Source organism: Pseudophryne corroboree, chromosome 2 (genome assembly GCF_028390025.1).
Source record: "Pseudophryne corroboree isolate aPseCor3 chromosome 2, aPseCor3.hap2, whole genome shotgun sequence".
Taxonomy (NCBI): domain Eukaryota; kingdom Metazoa; phylum Chordata; class Amphibia; order Anura; family Myobatrachidae; genus Pseudophryne; species Pseudophryne corroboree.
This window is the reverse complement of record NC_086445.1, coordinates 452,794,335-452,814,752: the sequence shown is the minus strand read 5'-3', so window position 1 is coordinate 452,814,752 and position 20,418 is coordinate 452,794,335. Positions and strand designations below refer to the sequence as shown.

At 45.0% G+C, this 20,418-nt stretch overlaps 1 protein-coding gene across 1 annotated transcript in view; it reads left to right on the top strand.

Moving 5' to 3' along the window:
- CASTOR2 (cytosolic arginine sensor for mTORC1 subunit 2) overlaps positions 1-20,418 on the top strand; it is a 362,570-nt gene that overhangs the window by 292,295 nt on the left and 49,857 nt on the right. Inside the window, exon 3 of the mRNA XM_063953739.1 lies at positions 5,150-5,343. Coding sequence (XP_063809809.1) covers positions 5,150-5,343 — 194 coding nt within the window. The remainder of the gene's footprint in view (positions 1-5,149; positions 5,344-20,418) is intronic.

Here is a 20,418-nt window from a genome sequence, read left to right as displayed (position 1 = left end):
CTCTCTGACATTGAGCCCCTCCAGAGTACAATATAGAGCTGTACTAGAGTTCAAGCTGACTCATAAAGGCAGCTGAAGGTCTATAAGGGATTTCTGCTTTTTACTAAATCTTAATTTACACAACACGTTTGATTACTCGTAAAGCAACAACCATAAAGCTAAATTGGTTTTGCTGTCCTATTTCACAAGAGACCAAAACAGGACTCGAAACAAAACGTTTCCTTTTCCAAATGTTTGTCTTCTACCAGCTTACCTGTCTAACGTATTGATTTGTACATGCCCTTCTACATACATTGCTTGAGCTTTCAAATTTCCTTTTATGTTTTTTTACAAAGGCCTTTATATCACATCAAGGGCAGAGTAACTTATTTTTGTTTGCATGCTTATGACACGGGTCAGCTCAGCTAAATTGGAATTAGGCCGTTTCTTGCGATAATTTGAAAGCTAGAAAACACCTTTAAATCTCTGAACCAGTGAAAATGTAATTATTATTATGACAGACAATGCCACAACAGGGTACAGAGGCACATGTGACGATATTAAAAAATAATGCTGGGAGCAGATGAGGGCCTAAGGCACACTGCATGCTGGAAAATGGAAGCAGACATTCAACATTACCAGCCCAAAAAATATCTGATGTGTCACCACCATTACAACATATACAGTCATTTACAAAAGTAATACATGTGTAAGAAAATGGTTAGTTTATTCCCATATTAGGAAGCTAGATTACTCTGTTTAGGGTGGTAATTTGCAACATGGACACACACAGTATACATGCTTAAGACTTTTGTACCGTTATTTGAATATAAGTAGCACTAACTGGATTTTTTGGGTAGTCTGCCTCACTCCCAGAAGATTGGGCACTCCTCCTGCATTCTGCCTGCGTTTTAGTGAAGCAGGCAGAATGAGGAGGCAATAACTGCAGTTATGGCTCCGAGTAGAGGGGCAGGGTTAAATTATGTGAAAATGCATCATTTAGCCCTACCCTTTCACCACAAACCTGCATATTACAGCAGTTTACCCCAAAAGTGGCTACCAGCGTGTCCTCTCCAGGCTTCTCCCAGAGAGCAGACATACATACTGTAGTAGGCAAGTATGACTAACTGTGGCAGTCTTCACTCACCAGACTTCGGTAGGTATGCAGGCCATATTTTGGAACACTGCCATAACTAGACATTTTAGCACTCACCCCCCCTCCCCCATATGTAAAGCAGGTCCAGTGCGTGCCTACGGCACACAACAAAATATAGGGGCGTGGCTTCATGGGAAAGGGCGTGGCCAGAAAAATAATACCAATTGACTTCTACTTTTTTCAATTCCGACGCACAGTAGCGCCACTTACACACATTACACAAGGTAGAGCCCCTTTTACACATTACGCCAGGTAGAGCCCGTCACACATTATGCCAGGTAGAGCCCCTGTCACACATTACGCCAGGTAGAGCCTCTTTTTACACATTACTCCAGGTAGAGCCCCTATCACACATTACGCCAGGTAGAGCCCCTTTCACACATTACAGTGGGTAGCGACACCTTTTACACCATACGGCAAGCAGAGCCCTCGTTTACACATTACGGCAGGTAGAGTCCCCTTTTACACATTATGGCAGGCAGAGCTCCTTTTTACACATTATGGCAGGTAGAGTTCCCTTTTACACATTATGGCAGGCAGAGCCCTCTTTTACACATTACGGTAGGTAGAGCTCCTTTTTACACAAAATGGCAGGTAGAGCTCCTTTTTACACATTACGGCAGGCAGAGCTCCTTTTTACACATTACGGCAGGCAGAGCTCCTTTTTACACATTACGGCAGGCAGAGCTCCTTTTTACACATTACGGCAGGCAGAGCTCCTTTTTACACATTACGGCAAGAAGAGCTCCCTTTAACACATTACGGCAGGCAGAGCTCCTTTTTATACATTACGGCAGGTAGAGCCCCTTTTTACACATTATGGCAGGTAGAGTTCCCTTTTACACATTACGGCAGGTAGTGCCCCTTTTTACACATTACGACAGGCAGAGCCCCTGAGACACATTATGCCAGGTACAGACGCAGATACACTATATGCCAGGTACAGGCCACATTATGCCAGGTAAAGCCCCTAGCACAGACACACAATGCAGCGCTGAAATGGGTGTTGCCATTGGTTCTGCGCCCACAGTGCATATGCGCTGTGTGCCAGGCATCACTGGTACACACCTAGTTACAGCCGTGCTTTGGAAGGAGTAGCACAACAAGTGAGGGGACTGACATCGCAATTGCCATTCAAAACATCCACAAGTGCTTCTCCACTGGTCCATTTCACTGTTTTCACTATTTGATACATCAATCCCTATGTTACAAACAAATAGAAATGATATGTAAAGCTTTTTGTTATAGTTTTACTGTAATTACAGAAAAAAGCACCTTCTTAGATACTGTTAGTTGTAGATTCAGTCCTCTCAGCTGTCATCCCACTGTGCCCAGATGTCAGTACTGACTCCCACAGTGGACATATCTGCCTAGCAACTAAATAATTTGCTCTAGAAAGAGAACAACATGTGGGATGTGGTGTACACCAGCAATTTACTGAGCAGTTTTATCTAAAATAGATATACTGAAAAGGCTTTGTATTTAAAGGTCAAGATGTATATTTAAGTACATGTTTTTGGAGAACATTCAACTATTTATTAGAAATGATGACGTTGTGTACGGAGCTGCTTATCAACTAATTTTTTTATGGACTAAAAAAATACAACTTCTCACCAATTAGCCAAATTCTTTTTAATGTACGCTAACTGCTAACTAGGAGTGAAATATTCACTTTGTTGAAATTCAAAATTAAATATTTAAAAATATTCTCAGTTTCAGAAAATAATATCAGTTATGACCAGGCCCAGCGCTACCCACTCAGCAAAGGGATGCAGTGCAGGTAGGCGCCAGGCTTGAGAGGCACTCTCCCTGCCCTGCATCCCCGCTGCTGCGCCGCCTGTCCCCCCTGCTGCTGCCGGCTGCTGTGCCTGTCACACTGTGACAAGCAGCGGTGCCGGCAGCTTTAAGCATCCTCTCCCCTCCCAAACTGTGTGACAGTGTGCAGTGTTTACTCATTGTGCAGGAAGACCCAAAAGTGGGCGGAGCTACATGGAACCAAGGGGCGGAGAAACAAGGGACCAGGCTGATAATGAGGAGGAACAGGAAGATGGATAGCTCCGGCCAGCCAGACTTCCTTTTAGTAAGAAGTAAAGAGTGAGTGAGCTTGAGAAAGTGTAAGTGTGTGTGTGTGTGTGTGTGTGTGTGTGTGTGTGTATATATATATACATATATATATATATATATATATGTGTGTGTGTGTATCTGTTTGTGTATCAGTGTGTGTGTGTGACTGGGTGGTCAAAATGTTTGTAAGCAGCACTACTACAGGGGGGATTTTGTGTCAGCGCCACTACTAGGGGCATTTTGTGTAAGCGGCACTACTACGGGGGGATTTTGTGTAAACGGTACTACTACGGGGGGATTTTGTGTAAACGGTACTACTACGGGGGGATTTTGTGTAAACGGTACTACTACGGGGGGATTTTGTGTAAGCGCCACTACTACAGGGGGGGGATTTTGTGTAAGCGACACTACTGCAAGGGGCATTTTAAGTGGCACTACTACAGGGTGGGATTTTGTGTAAGTGGCACTACTACAGGGGGAATTTTGTGTATAAGAAGCACTACCAGGTGCTGTGTTATGTGAATAAGATTGTGCTACTGTGGCATAATTTAAAATGGGGGTAGTATTGTGTGGCCATGCCCCTTCTGTGTAAGACCACACCCCTTTTTCAGTGTGCACCAAAGACGTGTGCTGTCCCTGTGTAAAGTATGGGAGGGCGGAAATTTTATATTTTTTAGGGGGCGCCAAACACCCAAGCACCGGTCCTGGTTCTGACTTAAACTTTTAAATGTAATTGTATTGTTATATTATACATTTATTTTATTACTCAAAATAGACCTTGTTTACAAAAAAGTTTCTGTGAGGGAATGCATGCACATTAGATAATGGCACAAAGTTCTCTGTTGTTCTGCCCTTTAGACCATAGCCAATCAGGACTGCAACTGGGCTCCAGTACTAAAAGACCCCATTGAGACTACAGATGTATGTTTGGGGAGTATTAATTAATCTGAGATGATAACAGAGATTTGCCATCACTGTTTATTGCAGAAATAGAATTAAGCTCAGTTCCCTGGTAATACTGGTTGCTGAGTACCCTAAAACCCCTTTCACACCGCAGCTTGTACCCGGTAATTTGCCGTTTTTACTGGCTTCCTAAACGGTTCGAGCTGCGATGTGAAAGGGTCACCTTCAATTTACCATTTACAAAATACTGGTATTTTGAAACGGTAAAAAAGCAGGGTCCTACCCGTTTCAGACCCGTTTAATTGTGCAGTGTGAAAGGGTCTGAAACGGTATTTGCAAGCCCCAGAAGGTGATAGGCTGTCTCCATGTGTGATGTCACCAGGCAGAAGCAGGAAATAAACATTTAAAATGACAACCACTGTTTTGTATGGGTGAAACGGGTTCAGTGTGAAAGGTACCAAAACGGTAATGAAATGGTAATATACTGGTTACAACATGCAATGTGAAGTAGGTTTAACTGCTCAGACCCGTTTTAAGAACCGTTTCAAAAGCAGGTCTTGCGATGTGAAAGCAGCATAACTGTACTGCTTGCCAGACCATGTAGGAGCTCAGACATATGCATAGACACTGGAAAGCCCAGTTCCACCTTTCTAATAAATAAAAAAAAGTGAATATAAATGTAAAATTAAAAGAATGGTTTACTTCACTAAAGCATTTTCTCTAGATGTAATAGTGATAGGACAACAGCAATACTGTTTTCTTTCTTAAATAGGCTTTAGTATAAAAGCTGCAGCGATGGACACTGCCAGCGGTATACATTAATACATATAAAAACAGAGTAAGGTCTTTTCACCACTTAATAAATATGCCCAGTTTTTTATTTAACAAAACTGTAATGTTGGAAAGGCATTTGTAATACGGAACAATGTATTTTATCTTCCTGCTCCTTGTATGAATATTTTAATATGTTAGTAGAAGTGTACATAAAATACCATGCGTGTTTGAGAAAAAACTAAATTTCTTTCTTTGTTTTTATGTTCTTTACAGAACTCCCATCCTCCGAACATCTAAGTGTAGCAGATGCAACATGGCTCGCCCTTAATGTGGTCTCAGGGGGTGGAATTTCATCCAGCTCTCAACCTATTGGAGTAACCAAAATAGCTAAATCAGTCATTGCACCACTGGCGGATCAGAACATCTCTGTGTTTATGTTATCCACCTATCAAACAGACTTTATATTGGTAAGGCATTTTGCTACTTTATTTTTTTATTTTTATTATAAGCTTGTTATTTTAAGTCATTTATTGTGCACTAACAGTCCATTTACAAAAATAAAAAGCTAGAACTTTTCTCTGTGGGAACTTATTGTAAGAAGAACACTCCTGCGTTAGACCAAGTTAGAAGATGACACTTGTTAGCGGTATAATTATATCTTTTTAAACTCTCAGAGCATAAACTAAAATCACAAAAATACAATCTTCTAGGATTTTTTTTTTTTTCAGCCTAAATGTGTAAAGTATGAGCAAGTTTTGTGCTACAGGTAATTTGGTAGTCAGGCAATTCTATTCATACTAGATCAAAGATCAATTTTATATAAATGCTTCCGTTCTCTTGCCCTCCTGCATTGGCTTAATTCATACTCCCTACTTCATTACATGTGATTTGAAAGAAACAGCTTAGAATGCATTGGTGTTGAGATGTTCTACTCTTACAATGCTTCAATCTTAGTCACCTTACATGGTGGTGATCTCAGTTACTAAAATGTCTCTGGTCGGCTAGTCCCTAAGGGAGAAATGTAATTAGCCGTGGTAATTTGCTGCCGGCTAATTGAAGCAGCAGGGCTATTCAATTAGTTCTGAGGGCAGCCCGCAGACTGCAGTTAACAGGGATTTTTTTCAAGCCTTGGCAGGCTTGAAAAGAAATCCCCAATAAATTGCCTGTTTTCGGGTGCCGCAACCATGTTAACACATAGGTCCAGGAACTTATCTCAAATTCTATGGGTTAACGCTCATTAACAGTTAATTTACCAGGCGAGAAAAAGGGGCTTTAATTCAATAGCCCTGGGAGTAAAAGCCGAAGGCTACCACCCTTTTTCACACCCACTAAAGTATCAGGGCTAATTGAAGTTTTCCCTTAGGGGGATTTCAATTGGGTGCAAGGTTTTCACTGCAAAAAAAACACACATATACTCACACACATACACACAGCTCTGCTTCAGGAGTCCGGATACCAATGCTGGATGAAGTAGACACCGCTTTGGAACGTGAGTAATTACGGACTAGCTTAGCTAATTGGAAACTTACAATTTCTTAATTAGTCCTTAAGGATGTTCCACAGGGGTACTAAACATTGCTGTTTCTAAACAATATGCCTCCCAGTGTGAACAGTAAAACTGTGCCCCTATCCCCCGGATATTTTAAAGATGTAGTATATCGAGAAACATTTGCATGCACCAAAGGGGGTTGTGGCATAACTGCAAGGGACATGGCCTCTCAGGAAAAGACTATCTTACACTCCAATTTTGCACCCTGCACCTCCAGATGATTAGCCACCACAGGAAAAAAAAACTCCAGATTCATGCCCCTTACATTATTTGTAATTTCTCCTTTATAGTAATGCCCCTTACACATGATGCAGCACACCGTAATGCCCCTTACACATGATGCAGCATACCATAATGCCCCTTACACATTATGCCACACATTGTATTGCCCCTTTCACATTGTGCCACACACTGTAATGCCCCTTACACATTATGCCATATACCGTAATGCCCCTTACACAATATGCCACACACCGTTATGCTCCTTATAACATTAAGTACCCCTTACACTTTATGATGTCCCACACAGTAGTTCACCACCACCATATTATGCCACACACACATTATGCCATACAGTAAGGCAACACAAACTTTTGAACTAATTGCTAGTTGTCAGGGGTTTCATGCTGCCTCCCATTTGGTGCCTGCGATCACGTGGGTGCAGTCACTTGGTCAGGGGGATATTTAATAAAACATAATTATATCATAAAAGCTGGAAAATGTGATATTTATGTTTTATGGAGATAAATATCTCTTCTCCAGTGGCAGTTGCAGCGCAGTCCACAATTCAAATAGGGGAGCCACACAAACTGCCACCCCAAACGTTGCCAAACATTGCTGTTCGGGACTCACTGGCAGTTGGTGTGGCTCCCCTATTTGAATTTTGGACTGCGCTGCAACTGTCACTGGATCTCCGTAAAACACAAATATCACATTTTCCAGCTTTTATGAGATATTTATGTTTTATTAAATATCCCCTTAGTCACTGTAGCTGCCAGCATTTTCCGCGGTCCCGGCACTTCTGGGTACTGCTGTTCACATCTTCGCCTTTCCCTCTTATTAGAGGTACTAATGGTCCTCTAACATCCACCACAACGGACTCCTCTGCAGTGGTGGCCATTTTGTGAGGGAAATTTTAAATCATATTCCATGTGGACGGCCAGACTGCATGGAATACTGCTGCTGAAACACTGGCCACCCGTCTTGCCTGGCATTAGAAATGTCCCTAGTGCCAGAGGAAGTTCTGCTGATTTTTCCTAAACAATAAAGATTTTAGGAAAAATCAGTCTTGCTCTAGAAGTGCGAAAAAATAGACGCAGTGATTTGTATAGAAATCACTGCCTCTCATTTGCTCTCTTTTAATTGAATAGCAAACGTTTTAAAGTTCCCACTCTCAATAGTGTTCTATGCTATGTTGTCGGAATTCTATAAACTTTCTATAAATTCTGTAACATAATATATAATTATTTAAAATAAATAAGCTTATAAATAAATAAATAAATAAATAAATAAACTTTCCTTTCCAATTGCATCCCCACTGTACAGTCCACACATATCCTCACATGTTTTCTCTTTCTTCACTCTCCCATCTTCCTGACCCCAGGCCAACATTGCTGTGTGATCATATCATACAGCCCACCAACAACCCTTGCAATCTGGTGGACCATTATATAATGAATAAATCCTATCAATGCCTATTTCTTTATAGACTGTAAGCTTGAAAGCAGGCCCTTCCTACCTCTGTGACTGTTTTGTTTCAGTGTTGTTTCCAGTTGTAAAAATAGGATTTCTCCGGCTGGGTCCACAGGTTATCCACAGGATAACATTGGGATATGCCGGAGCGACAGCGGAAATGGCACCAAATAGTCACAAGCTTTCTGGCCTCCCAGGATGCATCGGGCTACTCCATATAATCCCGCCCACCGACTCAGTCAAATCAGTTTTTTGTTTGGTGCGGCAGGAGCCGGACCATGGTCACAGGGATGCTGCTAAGGCAGCCCTAAGCTTTTGTTATTTTATTTTTATAGTCTTACTAAGTTTTGAGTGATCTTTCCTAACAGCGTCTTAAACGCATGCTGGAAAGAGTCGCTCCAACAACTCCCCGCCGGGTGTTGCAACAACGCTTACCCGCGGGTATTAGTGCTGTCTTGACGGGCGTCTGTGTTGGATGTTCTAGCAGGTCCAGCAGACGTTACCAGGCTGTGGCCGGAGCATGGGGAGAAGGTAAGGCACCGATTCCACTTACTAGAGGAATTCGGACACAGCCGCACTGTATGGGAGGAGACTACCAAACAGTGGCTAATGCGCCGCCACTCTTAAGTGCAACAACGCTATGCTGCAGGGATCATAGGTGCCAGGACTAGGCTGAGGCCGCGATCCTTGTGGTTTATGTCAGCAGGGGGAGTCAGACGCTCTCCTGGTCGCCCCTCCCCCCAGTTCATGACCAGTTTCCGTGCGTTTCCTGTCCATGAACTGATGACCTCACTTCCGTCTCAGACGCTACCACGAGGGTACTCGGTCGTAGCTTAGACGTTGCGATTGTGTACACTAGAGTTGCCGCCGAGACCGGTTCGCAGACAGGAGCGTCTGCATACACTCATCGTTCACGGAGCGTCTGGGTCTGTTATTGAGCGTCTGTGTCTCTCATCAGTTACCGGTGTGGCAGTGTACACCAGTAGCGTCTGAATCCACTCAGCGTCTGTCAGGCGTATTGATTGATTTTGGAAGTGGGGTGAGTCTCCCTGTATCCCACTCTAACTGAGTAAGGGTTATACAGTACTAAAATTCTTTCTACTTGTAAGTATGAGTAGTTAATTTTGGTACACAATGCATATGAGACCTGTACAGTACTATTGTTTTCTGCATAACATGTCTGAGAAAACTTGTGATAATAGCTGTTTAAAAACAGAAGTGCAGTAATTGTAATCCTACATACTAGAAAAGTATTCTTTGGTTGATTATATTCTCATATGACAATGTCTAATAATTAACATGTGACTGACTGCTAGTGTGATTGCTGACTTTTATATGTTTGTCAAGCATTGTTTCTGATACTCAATTAAGGTGCTCGGATTGTAGTCAAATTGATATCACTTCTATATCAATATAGGTGATTTTCAGTCACAGAGAGTGTAGTTTTTGTAAGATGGATTATTTACCATGTCTAGGAGCGGCAAAAGTGACGAAGACACTTTATCAGGGGCTCCTACACCCTTAACATGCTTATCTTGTAAGATAGGGATTTTGGATGAAATAACCCAGTATGTTGCTTATGAGGAGTTATGTGCTAACTGTTTTGCGTATAAGCAAACTAAAAAGCAGGCCCTAGCGCAGTAACCAGTAGAGCCACCATGGGGTATGTTCACACAGACTTTGTCTACAATAGCGGACAGATTAACACTTGCAGTTCCACCCCCGGGAATAGCTTACACTATTAACCCATACATGCAGCTCCCTCCTTATGGTTTGATGCCAACAGCTTCTACAAGTTGCCAGGCTATTAATACCAGGGTAGATACATCCATGTTACAGACTACACAAGATGTTACAATAGATGAGTATACAGTGTATTCAAATACCCCATATGATGACCAGTCGGAGGTCTTCAGCACAGAGGATACAGCTGAGCTCATTGATGCCATGAAAGCTATTATGTGTCTGGAGGAACCAGCCAAAGCAGTGTCAAAATCTAAGGCACCTAAGTTTAAACGTCCAAAATTGGTTAAGACTGAGTTTCCGGAGTCAGAGGATCTGACAGAAATTATGGAAGGACCGTGGGCTACTCCTAATAAAAAGTATAAGATTCCGAAGAAATGGGATTCTTATTATCCTTTTTCAGCTGGGGACTGTTCAAAAAGGGAGGTTCCTCCTAAGGTAGATGCACATGTTGTACGACTTGTGCGTAAGTCTTCTTTACCATTACCGTCTACCTCACTGGATGATGTCACAGATAGAAGAGTAGATGGTTTCTTGAAAAATATTTTTTTCTCTCTCAGGGGCTGTGGTAAGGCCAGCTATGGCTTCAGCCTGGATGGCGAAAGCAGTGGTAGAATGGGCGGAGGAATTAGAGAGTGGCCTCGCCATACCTACCAGGGAGCAGGAGTCTCAGCTAGGCTATATAAAACAGGCTGGGCAATATTTGGAAGAAGCAGCAATTGATATGGGTACGATTGCTTCTAAAGCATCAGTCTTAACGTTAGCCGCTCGTACAGCAGTCTGGCTACGTTCTTTTGAAAGCGGATGCAGAATCCAAGAAAGCTCTTGAAGTGTTGCCTTTCACTGGGAATATTCTTTTCGGAAAGCAATTGACAGATATCCTGGAGTCGGAAGCTGAATCCAAGAAAGTTACATTTCCGGCAAGCTATGCCCCTAAATCGAGGGGAGAAAAATTTCGGCCGTTTCGATGGAAAGGTAGATCTAAAGGAAAGGTTGAGACTAACCAACCCCAGTACAATAAATCAGCTAGGGGCAAGAAGCAGTGGGCCAGTAGACGGCCAGCTTCCAAACCAGAGCAGAAGCCATCAGTTTGAGGGTACGGGCCTCTGCCTGGAGGATTCCAGGGTTGGGGGCCGACTCCTTCACTTTGCACACATTTGGCGCCAGTCGACGACAGATGCTTGGGTGCAGAAGGTGGTATCTCTTGGTTATGGTTTCCCTTTCAGGAAGCAGCCTCCTCAAAGGTTCTTTTGCACCAGCCCGTCTCATATAGAGTCAAAGGCCAGGGCTCTGCAAGAAGCAGTTCAGAAATTGCTTCAGTCTGGGGTAATTATCCCGGTACCCCTGACACAAAGGGGACGGGGGTTTTGCTCAAACCTGTTTTTGATCCAGAAACCAAATGGATCATTCCGACCAATTCTCAACCTCAAAGGGTTAAACGAATACATTTGGGTTCCAAAGTTTCATATGGAGACATTACGCTTCATAGTATTGGCCATGGAACCAGGAGATTACATGGTATCTCTGGATGTACAGGATGCTTACTTGCATGTGCCCATAGCATGGTCACATAAGTGTTACCTCAGGTTTGCCATCCTCCAGCAGCATTATCAGTTCCAGGCTTTGCCCTTTGGGCTAGCAACAGCCCCCAGGGTATTTACCAAGATTATGGTGGTTATGGCAACTTATCTCCGCAAGCAGGGAATAAGAATTTTTCCATACCTAGACGATCTGTTAATCCTGGCTTAATCTCAGGAGTTACTCTTGGGCCATCTCCAACAGACAATAGTTAGTCTACAAGGACACGGATGGCTTATAAATTGGGAGAAGTCGTCCCTGAATCCATCACAACGGATGGTTCACTTGGGGGCCATATTGGATTCAAGTCTACAAAGGATTATTTTACCGGAGAAGATCATCTCCAAATTACAGGTAATGACCCAGGAATTGTTGCACAGTCAGACAGTTTCAGTCCATGCAGCAATGCGACTGATGGGTCTGATGGTGTCAACATTCGACATGGTGGAATATGCGCAATTCCACTCCAGACCCTTGCAGCACCTCATTCTAACCAGATGGGATGGAAGACATCAGACAATAAAGAGACAGATGATAAAGCTTCCAGTAAGTGTAAAAAGGTCACTAGCTTGGTGGCTACAGACGGACCATCTAGACAAGGGGGGGACCCTTTTGGATAGCAGATTGGCAAGTACTGACAACGGATGCCAGTCTTCAAGGCTGGGGAGCAGTGTTCAAAAATGTTTGGTTCCATGGAAAATGGATCACGAAGGAAAGTTGCCTGCCAATAAATTTGTTGGAAATAAGGGACACATATATGGCTCTAGTTCAGGCAAAGGACATTCTGTGGGGAAGACCAGTCCAGATCCGTTCAGACAATGCAACAGCAGTAGCATACCTCAACCATCAGGGAGGTACTCACAGCAAAGGACTGATGGAAGAAGTAACTCACATACTAAGGTGGGCATTGCTTCATCTTGCGGCACTATCCGCAGTGTTTGTACCGGGAGTTCTAAACTGGGAAGCAGATTTTCTCAGTCGACACACCATTCAGGAGACCGAATGGGCATTACACCCGGAGGTATTTCAAACTCTAGTAGACAGATGGGGTCTGCCAAAGATAGATCTCATGGCGTCCCGTTGGAACAACAAAGTTCCAGCATACGGGTCGAGAACAAAAGATCCCGGGGGCGATCCTTGTAGACGCACTGTCAGTGAAATGGGAATTTCATCTGGCATATCTATTTCCTCCTATCTCCCTGTTGCCCAGCGTAGTGAGGAAAGTAAAGCAGGCAAAGGGAGCCATAATTCTAATAGCTCCAGCCTGGCCCAGAAGACATTGGTAGATAGATCTGCTAAGGATGTCCCTGGAAGCTCCAATTCTGCTTCCTCAACGTCCAGATCTACTGATGCAGGGGCCTTGTTGTCACAGCCATCTGGAACGGCTGTCTTTGACGGTGTGGCTGTTGAAACCTCTATCCTGAAATCAAGATGTTTTTCACAACAGGTAATTCAAACCATGCTTAGAGCAAGAAAGCCTTCTTCAGCTCGGATTTATCATCGAATATGGTAGGCCTGTATTCTTTGGTGTAACAAGGGAGGTATGAATCCAAGATCTTTTAAAGTATCCAGGATTTTCTCAAAGCAGGAATGGATAAGAGTTTAAAAATGGCTTCTTTGAGAGTTCAAGTATCAGCATTAACTGTATGGTTTCAGAGAAAGATTGCGAACCTGCAGGATGTGCGTACTTTCTTTCAGGGAATGTTGCACATTCAACCACCGTTTGTTCCTCCTGCAGTACCCTGGGATTTAAATCTGGTTCTTAAATTCCTTCAGGGGGCTCCGTTTGAACCACTTAAGAGAGCAGATCTTAAATGGTTAACGGTTCTTTTTCTACTGGCAATGGCGTCAGCTAGAAGAGTGTCAGATTTAGGGGCACTATCGTGTAAGTCTCCTTTTCTGATCTTTTATCCAGATAAAGCAGTTCTCAGAACTAGATCTGGTTATCTACCGAAGGTGATCTCAAAGTTTCACCTGAACAAAGAAATTGTAGTCCCAACTTTTCAGGTATCAGGACTGTCTGCGGGAGAAGCGTCGCTGGATGTAGTTCGTGCATTAAGAATTTACGTGGATCGTACTAGCGCCATCAGAAAGACAGATTCTCTCTTCATTCTTTACAGATTTCACAAAAGAGGATGGCCTGCTACTAAACGGACGCTAGCAAGATGGCTTCGAATGACAATTTCAGAAGCATATTCTCGTGCTGATCTCCCTGTTCCGGCTAATGTCTCTGCATACTCTACACGTAGGGTAGGTCCTTCATCGGCAGCACAGCATGGTGTTTCAGCAGAACAGATTTGTAAGGCAGCCACATGGTCTTCCATTAACACATTCATTAGACATTATGCCTTGGATACTTTTGCCTCTCATGACGCAGAATTCGGGCGAAAGGTTCTCCTGGCTAATCAGGAGCGTCCCCACCACTAATAATGGCTTTGGGAATCCCAATGTTATCCTTTTTGATAACCTGTGGACCCAGCCGGAGAAATATACCGTTATGGTAAAAACTTACCGTTGATAACGGGATTTCTCCTATGTCCACAGGTATCCACAGGGATCCCACCCTGACGCACCTGATTTGAGGATCTTGACAATCACTAAACCTCTTCCCTCTTGTATGGAAGGGTGTGCATGTGTGTTCTTATCGCCTGAATAGGGTTCTACATGATACTTCTGCCTAATTGCTGTGAAAACAACTGATTTGACTTAGTCGGTGGCCGGGATTATATGGAGGAGCCCGATGCATCCTGGGAGGCCAGAAAGCTCGTGACTATTTGGTGCCATTTCCGCTGTCGCTCCGGCATATCCCAATGTTATCCTGTGGATACCTGTGGACATAAGAGAAATCCCGTTATCAACAGTAAGTTTTTACCATAACGGTATATTTTGGTTACCTACTGGTAAATCCTTTTCTCATAGTCCGAAGAGGATGCTGGGGTCCACATTAGTACCATGGGGTACAGACGGGTCCAGCAGAAGCCATTGACACTTTAATAGTTTGAGAGTATGGGCTGGCTCCTTCCTCTATGCCCCTACTACCAGACTCAGTCTAGAAACTGTGCCCGAGGAGACGGACATCTTCGAGAGAAGGATTTAACACAGATAGTAGCGAGATTCATACCAGCTCACACATACAAGGCACATCAAGCTAACTAGCTTGAAAAACTCAGCAACTGCTGAAACATTACTTACCAAGTAACAATGCAGTACATAACTAAACAAAGTTGTACTGAACCAGATAACGGTTGCAGGAAAACGAAGCTCTGGGCGGGTGCCCATCATCCTCTACGGACTACGAGAAAAGGATTTACCGGTAGGTAACCAAAATCCTATTTTCTCTTACGTCCTAGAGGATGCTGGGGTCCACATTAGTACCATGGGGATGTACCAAAGCTCCCAGACCGGGAGGGAGAGCACGGATGCTCCTGCAGAACTGATTGACTGAACTTCATATCATCAGAGGCCAAAGTATCGAACTTATAGAACTTAGCGAACGTGTTCGACCCAGACCAAGTAGCCGCTCGGCAAAGATGTAACGCCGAGACACCCCGGTCATCTGCCCAGGAAGAACCCACCTTACGAGTAGAGTGGGCCTTAACAGATTTTGGACACGGCAAGCCTGCCATAGAATAAGCATGCTGGATAGTGAACCTAGTCCAGCGAGATATAGTCTGCTTTGAAGCAGGACACCCAATTTTCTTGGGATCATACAGGACAAACAAAGAGTCCAATTTTCTGTGATGAGCAGTCCTCTTCACATAAATTCTCAAAGCCCTCACCACATCCAAGGACATTGACGAAATTGAGGAGTTAGTAGCCACTGGCACCACAATAGGTTGGTTGATATGAAATGCCGACACAACCTTTGGAAGAAACTGCTGACGTGACCGGAGCTCAGCTCTATCTTCTTGGAATATCAAGTAAGGGCTTTTACAGGACAAAGTCCCCGATTCTGACACACGTCTAGCAGAAGCTAAAGCCAACAACGTGACAGCCTTCCATGTAAGAAATTTGACCCCAACCTCCTGTAGAGGCTCATACCAGTCTGACTGGAGAAACCGCAACACCACGTTAAGGTCCTATGTCGCCGTAGGCAGTACAAATGGAAGTTGGATGTGCAGAACTCCCTTCAAAAAGGTCTGAACCTCAGGGAGGGAAGCCAATTGTTTCTGGAAGAAAATGGACAGTGCCGAAATTTGGACCTTCACAGATCCCAACCTCAGGCCAATATCCACACCTGCTTGCAGGAAGAGGAGAAAACATCCCAGTTTAAACTCCACCGCAGGAAACTTCTTGGACTCACACCAAGAGACCTAATTCTTCCAAATACGATGGTAATGTTTAGACGTTACCACTTTCCTAGCATGTATCAGGGTAGGAATGACCTTCTTCGGAATGCCCTTCCGAGCTAGTATCAGACGTTCAACCTCCATGCAGTCAAACGTAGCCGCGGTAAGTCTTGATAGGCGAACGTCCCCTGCTGCAGCAGGGCCTCCCGAAGAGGCCTCGGCTCTTCCTGCAAGAGTATCAGAAGGTCCGCGTACCAAGCCCGCCTTGGCCAGTCTGGAGCAATGAGGACCGCTTGAACCCTTGTTCTCCTTACGAGCTTTAGAACTCTTGGAATGAGTGGGAGTGGTGGAAACACGTACACCGACTGGAACACCCACGGAGACACCAGGGCGTCCGCCGCCACTGCTTGTGGGTCCCTCGACCTTGAACAATAGCGTTGAAGCTTCTTGTTGAGATGAGAGGCCATCATGTCTATTTGGGGTAACCCCCAAAGGTCTGTTATTTCCTTGAACACCTCCGGATGGAGATCGTGTCTGCTGAGGAAGTCTGCTTCCCAGTTGTCCACTCCCAGAATGAAGAATGCAGAGAGCGCCAACACGTGTAGGATTCTTGTCACCTCTGACATTGCAGCTCTGCTTTTCGTTCCGCCCTGTCGGTTTATGTAAGCCACCATCTTTACATTGTCCGACTGTACTTGAATGGCCCGATTTCTTAGAAGATGGGCCGCCTGAAGAAGACTGGTGTAGACGGCTCTTAGTTCCAGGATGTTGATGGGCAAGCCGGCTTCCAGACTTAAACACCTTCCTTGGAAGGTTTCCCCTTGAGTGACTGCGCCCCAGCCCCGGAGGCTCGCATCCGTGGTTAGAAGGACCCAGTCCTGAATCCCGAACCTGCGGCCCTCCAGAAGGTGAAGCAATTGGAGCCACCAGATGAGTGAAATCCTGGCCTTTGGCGACAGACAAATTCTCTGGTGCATGTGTAGATGAGATCCCGACCACTTGTCCAGGAGATCCAGTTGGAATGCCCGGGCATGGAACCTCCCGTACTGGAGAGCCTCATAAGAGGCCACCATCTTCCCCAAAAGGTGAATGCATTGATGAACCGACACCCGGGCTGGCTTCAGGGCATCCCGGACCATTGTTTGTATCACCAATGCCTTGTCCTGCAGAAGAAACACCTCTGCACTTCCGTGTCGAGGATTATCCCCAGAAAAGACAACTTCCGGGTTGGTTCCAAATGAGATTTTGGAAGGTTCAGAATCCAACCGTGGACTCTGAGTAGGCGGGTCGTGAGTACAATGGACTGCAACAGCTGCTCCTTGGATGATGCTTTTATCAGTAGATCGTCTAAATAGGGAATGATGTTCATCCCCTGTTTTCGGAGTAGAACCATCATCTCCGCAATCACCTTGGTGAACACCCTTGGGGCTGTAGAGAGGCCGAATGGCAGGGCCTGGAACTGGAAATGACAGTCCAGTAATGCAAAATGGAGATAAGCCTGATGCGGTAGCCAAATCGGAATGTGGAGGTACGCATCCTTGATATCCAGGGATACTAGGAATTCCCCCTCTTCCAGACCTGATATCACCGCCCTGAGAGACTCCATTTTGAACTTGAACTCTTTAAGAAAAGGGTTCAGTGATTTTAGGTTCAGAATGGGCCCGACCGAACCAACCGGTTTTGGTACCACGAAAAGGTTGGAATAGTAACCCATGGCTTGCGAATGAGGAGGCACTGGCACAATGACCTGTGCCTCCACCAACTTCTGAACCGCTGCTTGTAGGACAGTCCTGTCCGCCAGCAGAGCTGGCAAGCCTGATTTGAAAATCGGTGAGGAGGGAGATTTTGAAATTCCAACCTTTATCCCTGGGACACACTATCACCCAGGGACCCAGGCCGAACGATACCCAGACGTGACTGAACTGTCTGAGCCTTGCTCCCACCGGCCCCACCTCCAGGCCGCGCGGTCCACCGTCATGCGGAGGACTTTGGCGTACTGGAAGCAGGCTTAGTTTCCTGGGAACCTGCCCCAGCAGGTTTCTTGGATTTAGCTTGACCTCCCCTAAAGAAGGTATTGGACGGTTTGGCCTTTCTAGGCTCTTTCGGCCGAAAGGACTGCAATGCTGATGAAGAGTAGGATTTCTTCGGAGCAGGTGCAGCTGAGGGAAGGAACGGAGACTTACCCGCCGTAGCCGTGGATATCCACGCATCCAAAGCTTCCCCAAAGAGAGCCTGACCTGTGTAGGGTAGGGACTCCACACTTTTCCTAGATTCCGCGTCGGCCGACCACTGGCGCAGCCACAGTCCCCGACGAGCTGATACAGACATGGAAGAGATCCCCGCAGCCATGGAACCCAGGTCTTTCATGGATTCTACCATAAAACCTGCTGAATCATTAATGTTACGCAAAAACAATTCAACATCACCCTTATTTATTGTATCCAAATCCTCGGGCAAGATGCCTGAACTTTTCACTATAGCTTTTGCAATCTATGCACTAGCAATAGTGGGACGTAATAGGGCCCCCGAAGCGGTGTACATTGATTTAAGTGTATTATCAATATTTTGATCAGCCGGCTCCTTTAAGGCGGTAGATCCCGAAACAGGCAAAACCACCTTTTTTGAGAGTCTGGACACAGATGCGTCAACAATTGGTGGGCTTTCCATTTTTTTCCTATCCTCCTCAGGGAAAGGAAACACCACCTGGACCCTTTTAGGGATCTGGAATTTTTTCTCAGGGTTTTCCCATGCTTTCTCAAATATAGCATTCAATTCCTTTGATGCAGGCAAGGTTAGCGAGGCTTTCTTATTTTCAGTGAAAAAAGCCTCCTCAACCTGCTCAGGTGTTGTATCATTAATATTCAACACATCCCTGATAGCCTCTATCATCAATTGCACCCCCTTTGCAGACCCCCGCAACACATCCCCATTACCGTCTGTGGTATCAGAATCGGTATTCGTGTCATTTTGCATGACATGAACAAGCGCACGTTTGTGGGGGTATATAGTGGAGCATCCTGAGGTACCAGAATTTGGCCATACTGCCATAGAGTTCTGTAATACCTGGGTTGCGGATTCAAGACTTGCAACCCTATCTGAAATCTGAGAAATCCAAGATTTGATAGAGGAAAACCACTCGGGTTCCCTTGCTGGAATCTGTTTTAAACCAGTACAATCCTGATTACATGAAATGGGATCATCCTGGGAGGACATATCCTCCGCAGCATATGACACAGTGTCCCTGGACATAGCTAAAGGAGACCACAAAACACCACACACACACACACAGTTTCCCACCCAAGAACGGCAAGAGAGACAGAGATTGGAGCCAACCCACACACAGCGCTTTTAACCAAAGGGAGACCCCTTGTCTGCGCTGACTGTGCACCTTAATAGGATATGCAGTCGTATTGCAGCCTCCCCTCCCCCCCCCCCCCCCCCCCTTCTACAACTCCCTGGTACCGTGAGAGATAGCTGGAGTTGCTGTGGAGGTACCTTCTTTCTCCTGATCAGCGCTGTGCAGGTAGGAAAATGGCTCTGAACGCTGCTGGGTCTGCGCTGAGGAGAAGCTCCGCCCCCAAAATGGGGCTGTCTTCCCGCTCTTCATCTGATTATACTGGCCTGAGGATTGATGCTGGCTGAGATCCTGGGACCCCGACAGGCTTTGTGACCAGTGTAGGGTGTAAGCACTGACACAGGGCGCCCCTCACTATGTACTGCTGAGCCATCCCGGAGCGCTCCTACCCTGCTACCGCCATCTTCACACCAGCCCCCTCGCCACAATCTTCAGCTCTGTAAGGGGTTGGCGGCATGCTGCTGGGGTGAGCGATCCCCTGTGGCGGGGAACAATCTATCCCCTCAGGAGCTCAGTGTCCTGTCAGCGGAGTAAGTGGCTCAGACCCCGCAGGGCGGACACTACTCCCCCCCTTCGTCCCACGCTGCAGGGAGGCTGTTGCCAGCAGCCTCCCTGTAAAATAAAAAAAGGCTAAAATAACATTTTACTAGAAAAGCTCTGGAGAGCTCCCCTAGCTGTGACCGGCTACTCCGGGCACATTTTCTAAACTGAGTCTGGTAGGAGGGGCATAGAGAGAGGAGCCAGCCCACACTCTCAAACTCTTAAAGTGCCAATGGCTCCTGGTGGACCCGTCTATACCCCATGGTACTAATGTGGACCCCAGCATCCTCTAATACGTAAGAGAAATGCAATGTAATTTGTTGCGCTATATAAGAAACTGTTAATAATAATAAATAATAATAATGAATTCTTAGGAGGTACCATGCTCTCTTTATTATATTTATTTGTTAGCAGTGCAGGTCTGTATTAATAGAAGCACCTTATAATGAAGCACCACTGGTCTTTCTATTGAGATAGACTAAACTCTTTCAGTTCCTCCACCCTTCTCTCTTATAGGACATAAACCTAACCCCATGAGCTTTAAAAATGGTCACACCCACAAAAACTGTTGCAGCTGTTAATTACATTGGTTAATTACAGCAAGTGAAATATGCTCTAGGTCAGAAGTTGCCGCTATGACTGTTACATTCCCTTCTCAAGAAAATAGGTTATAGTGTTACAGTTTATGAATCAACACATTAATGATATGTTCTAGGGCTATGTTTCTATTTTGAATTTATTTTGGAATGCAAACTATAAGGTACAAATAGCAATCTGTTGCATAACAGAAGTACCT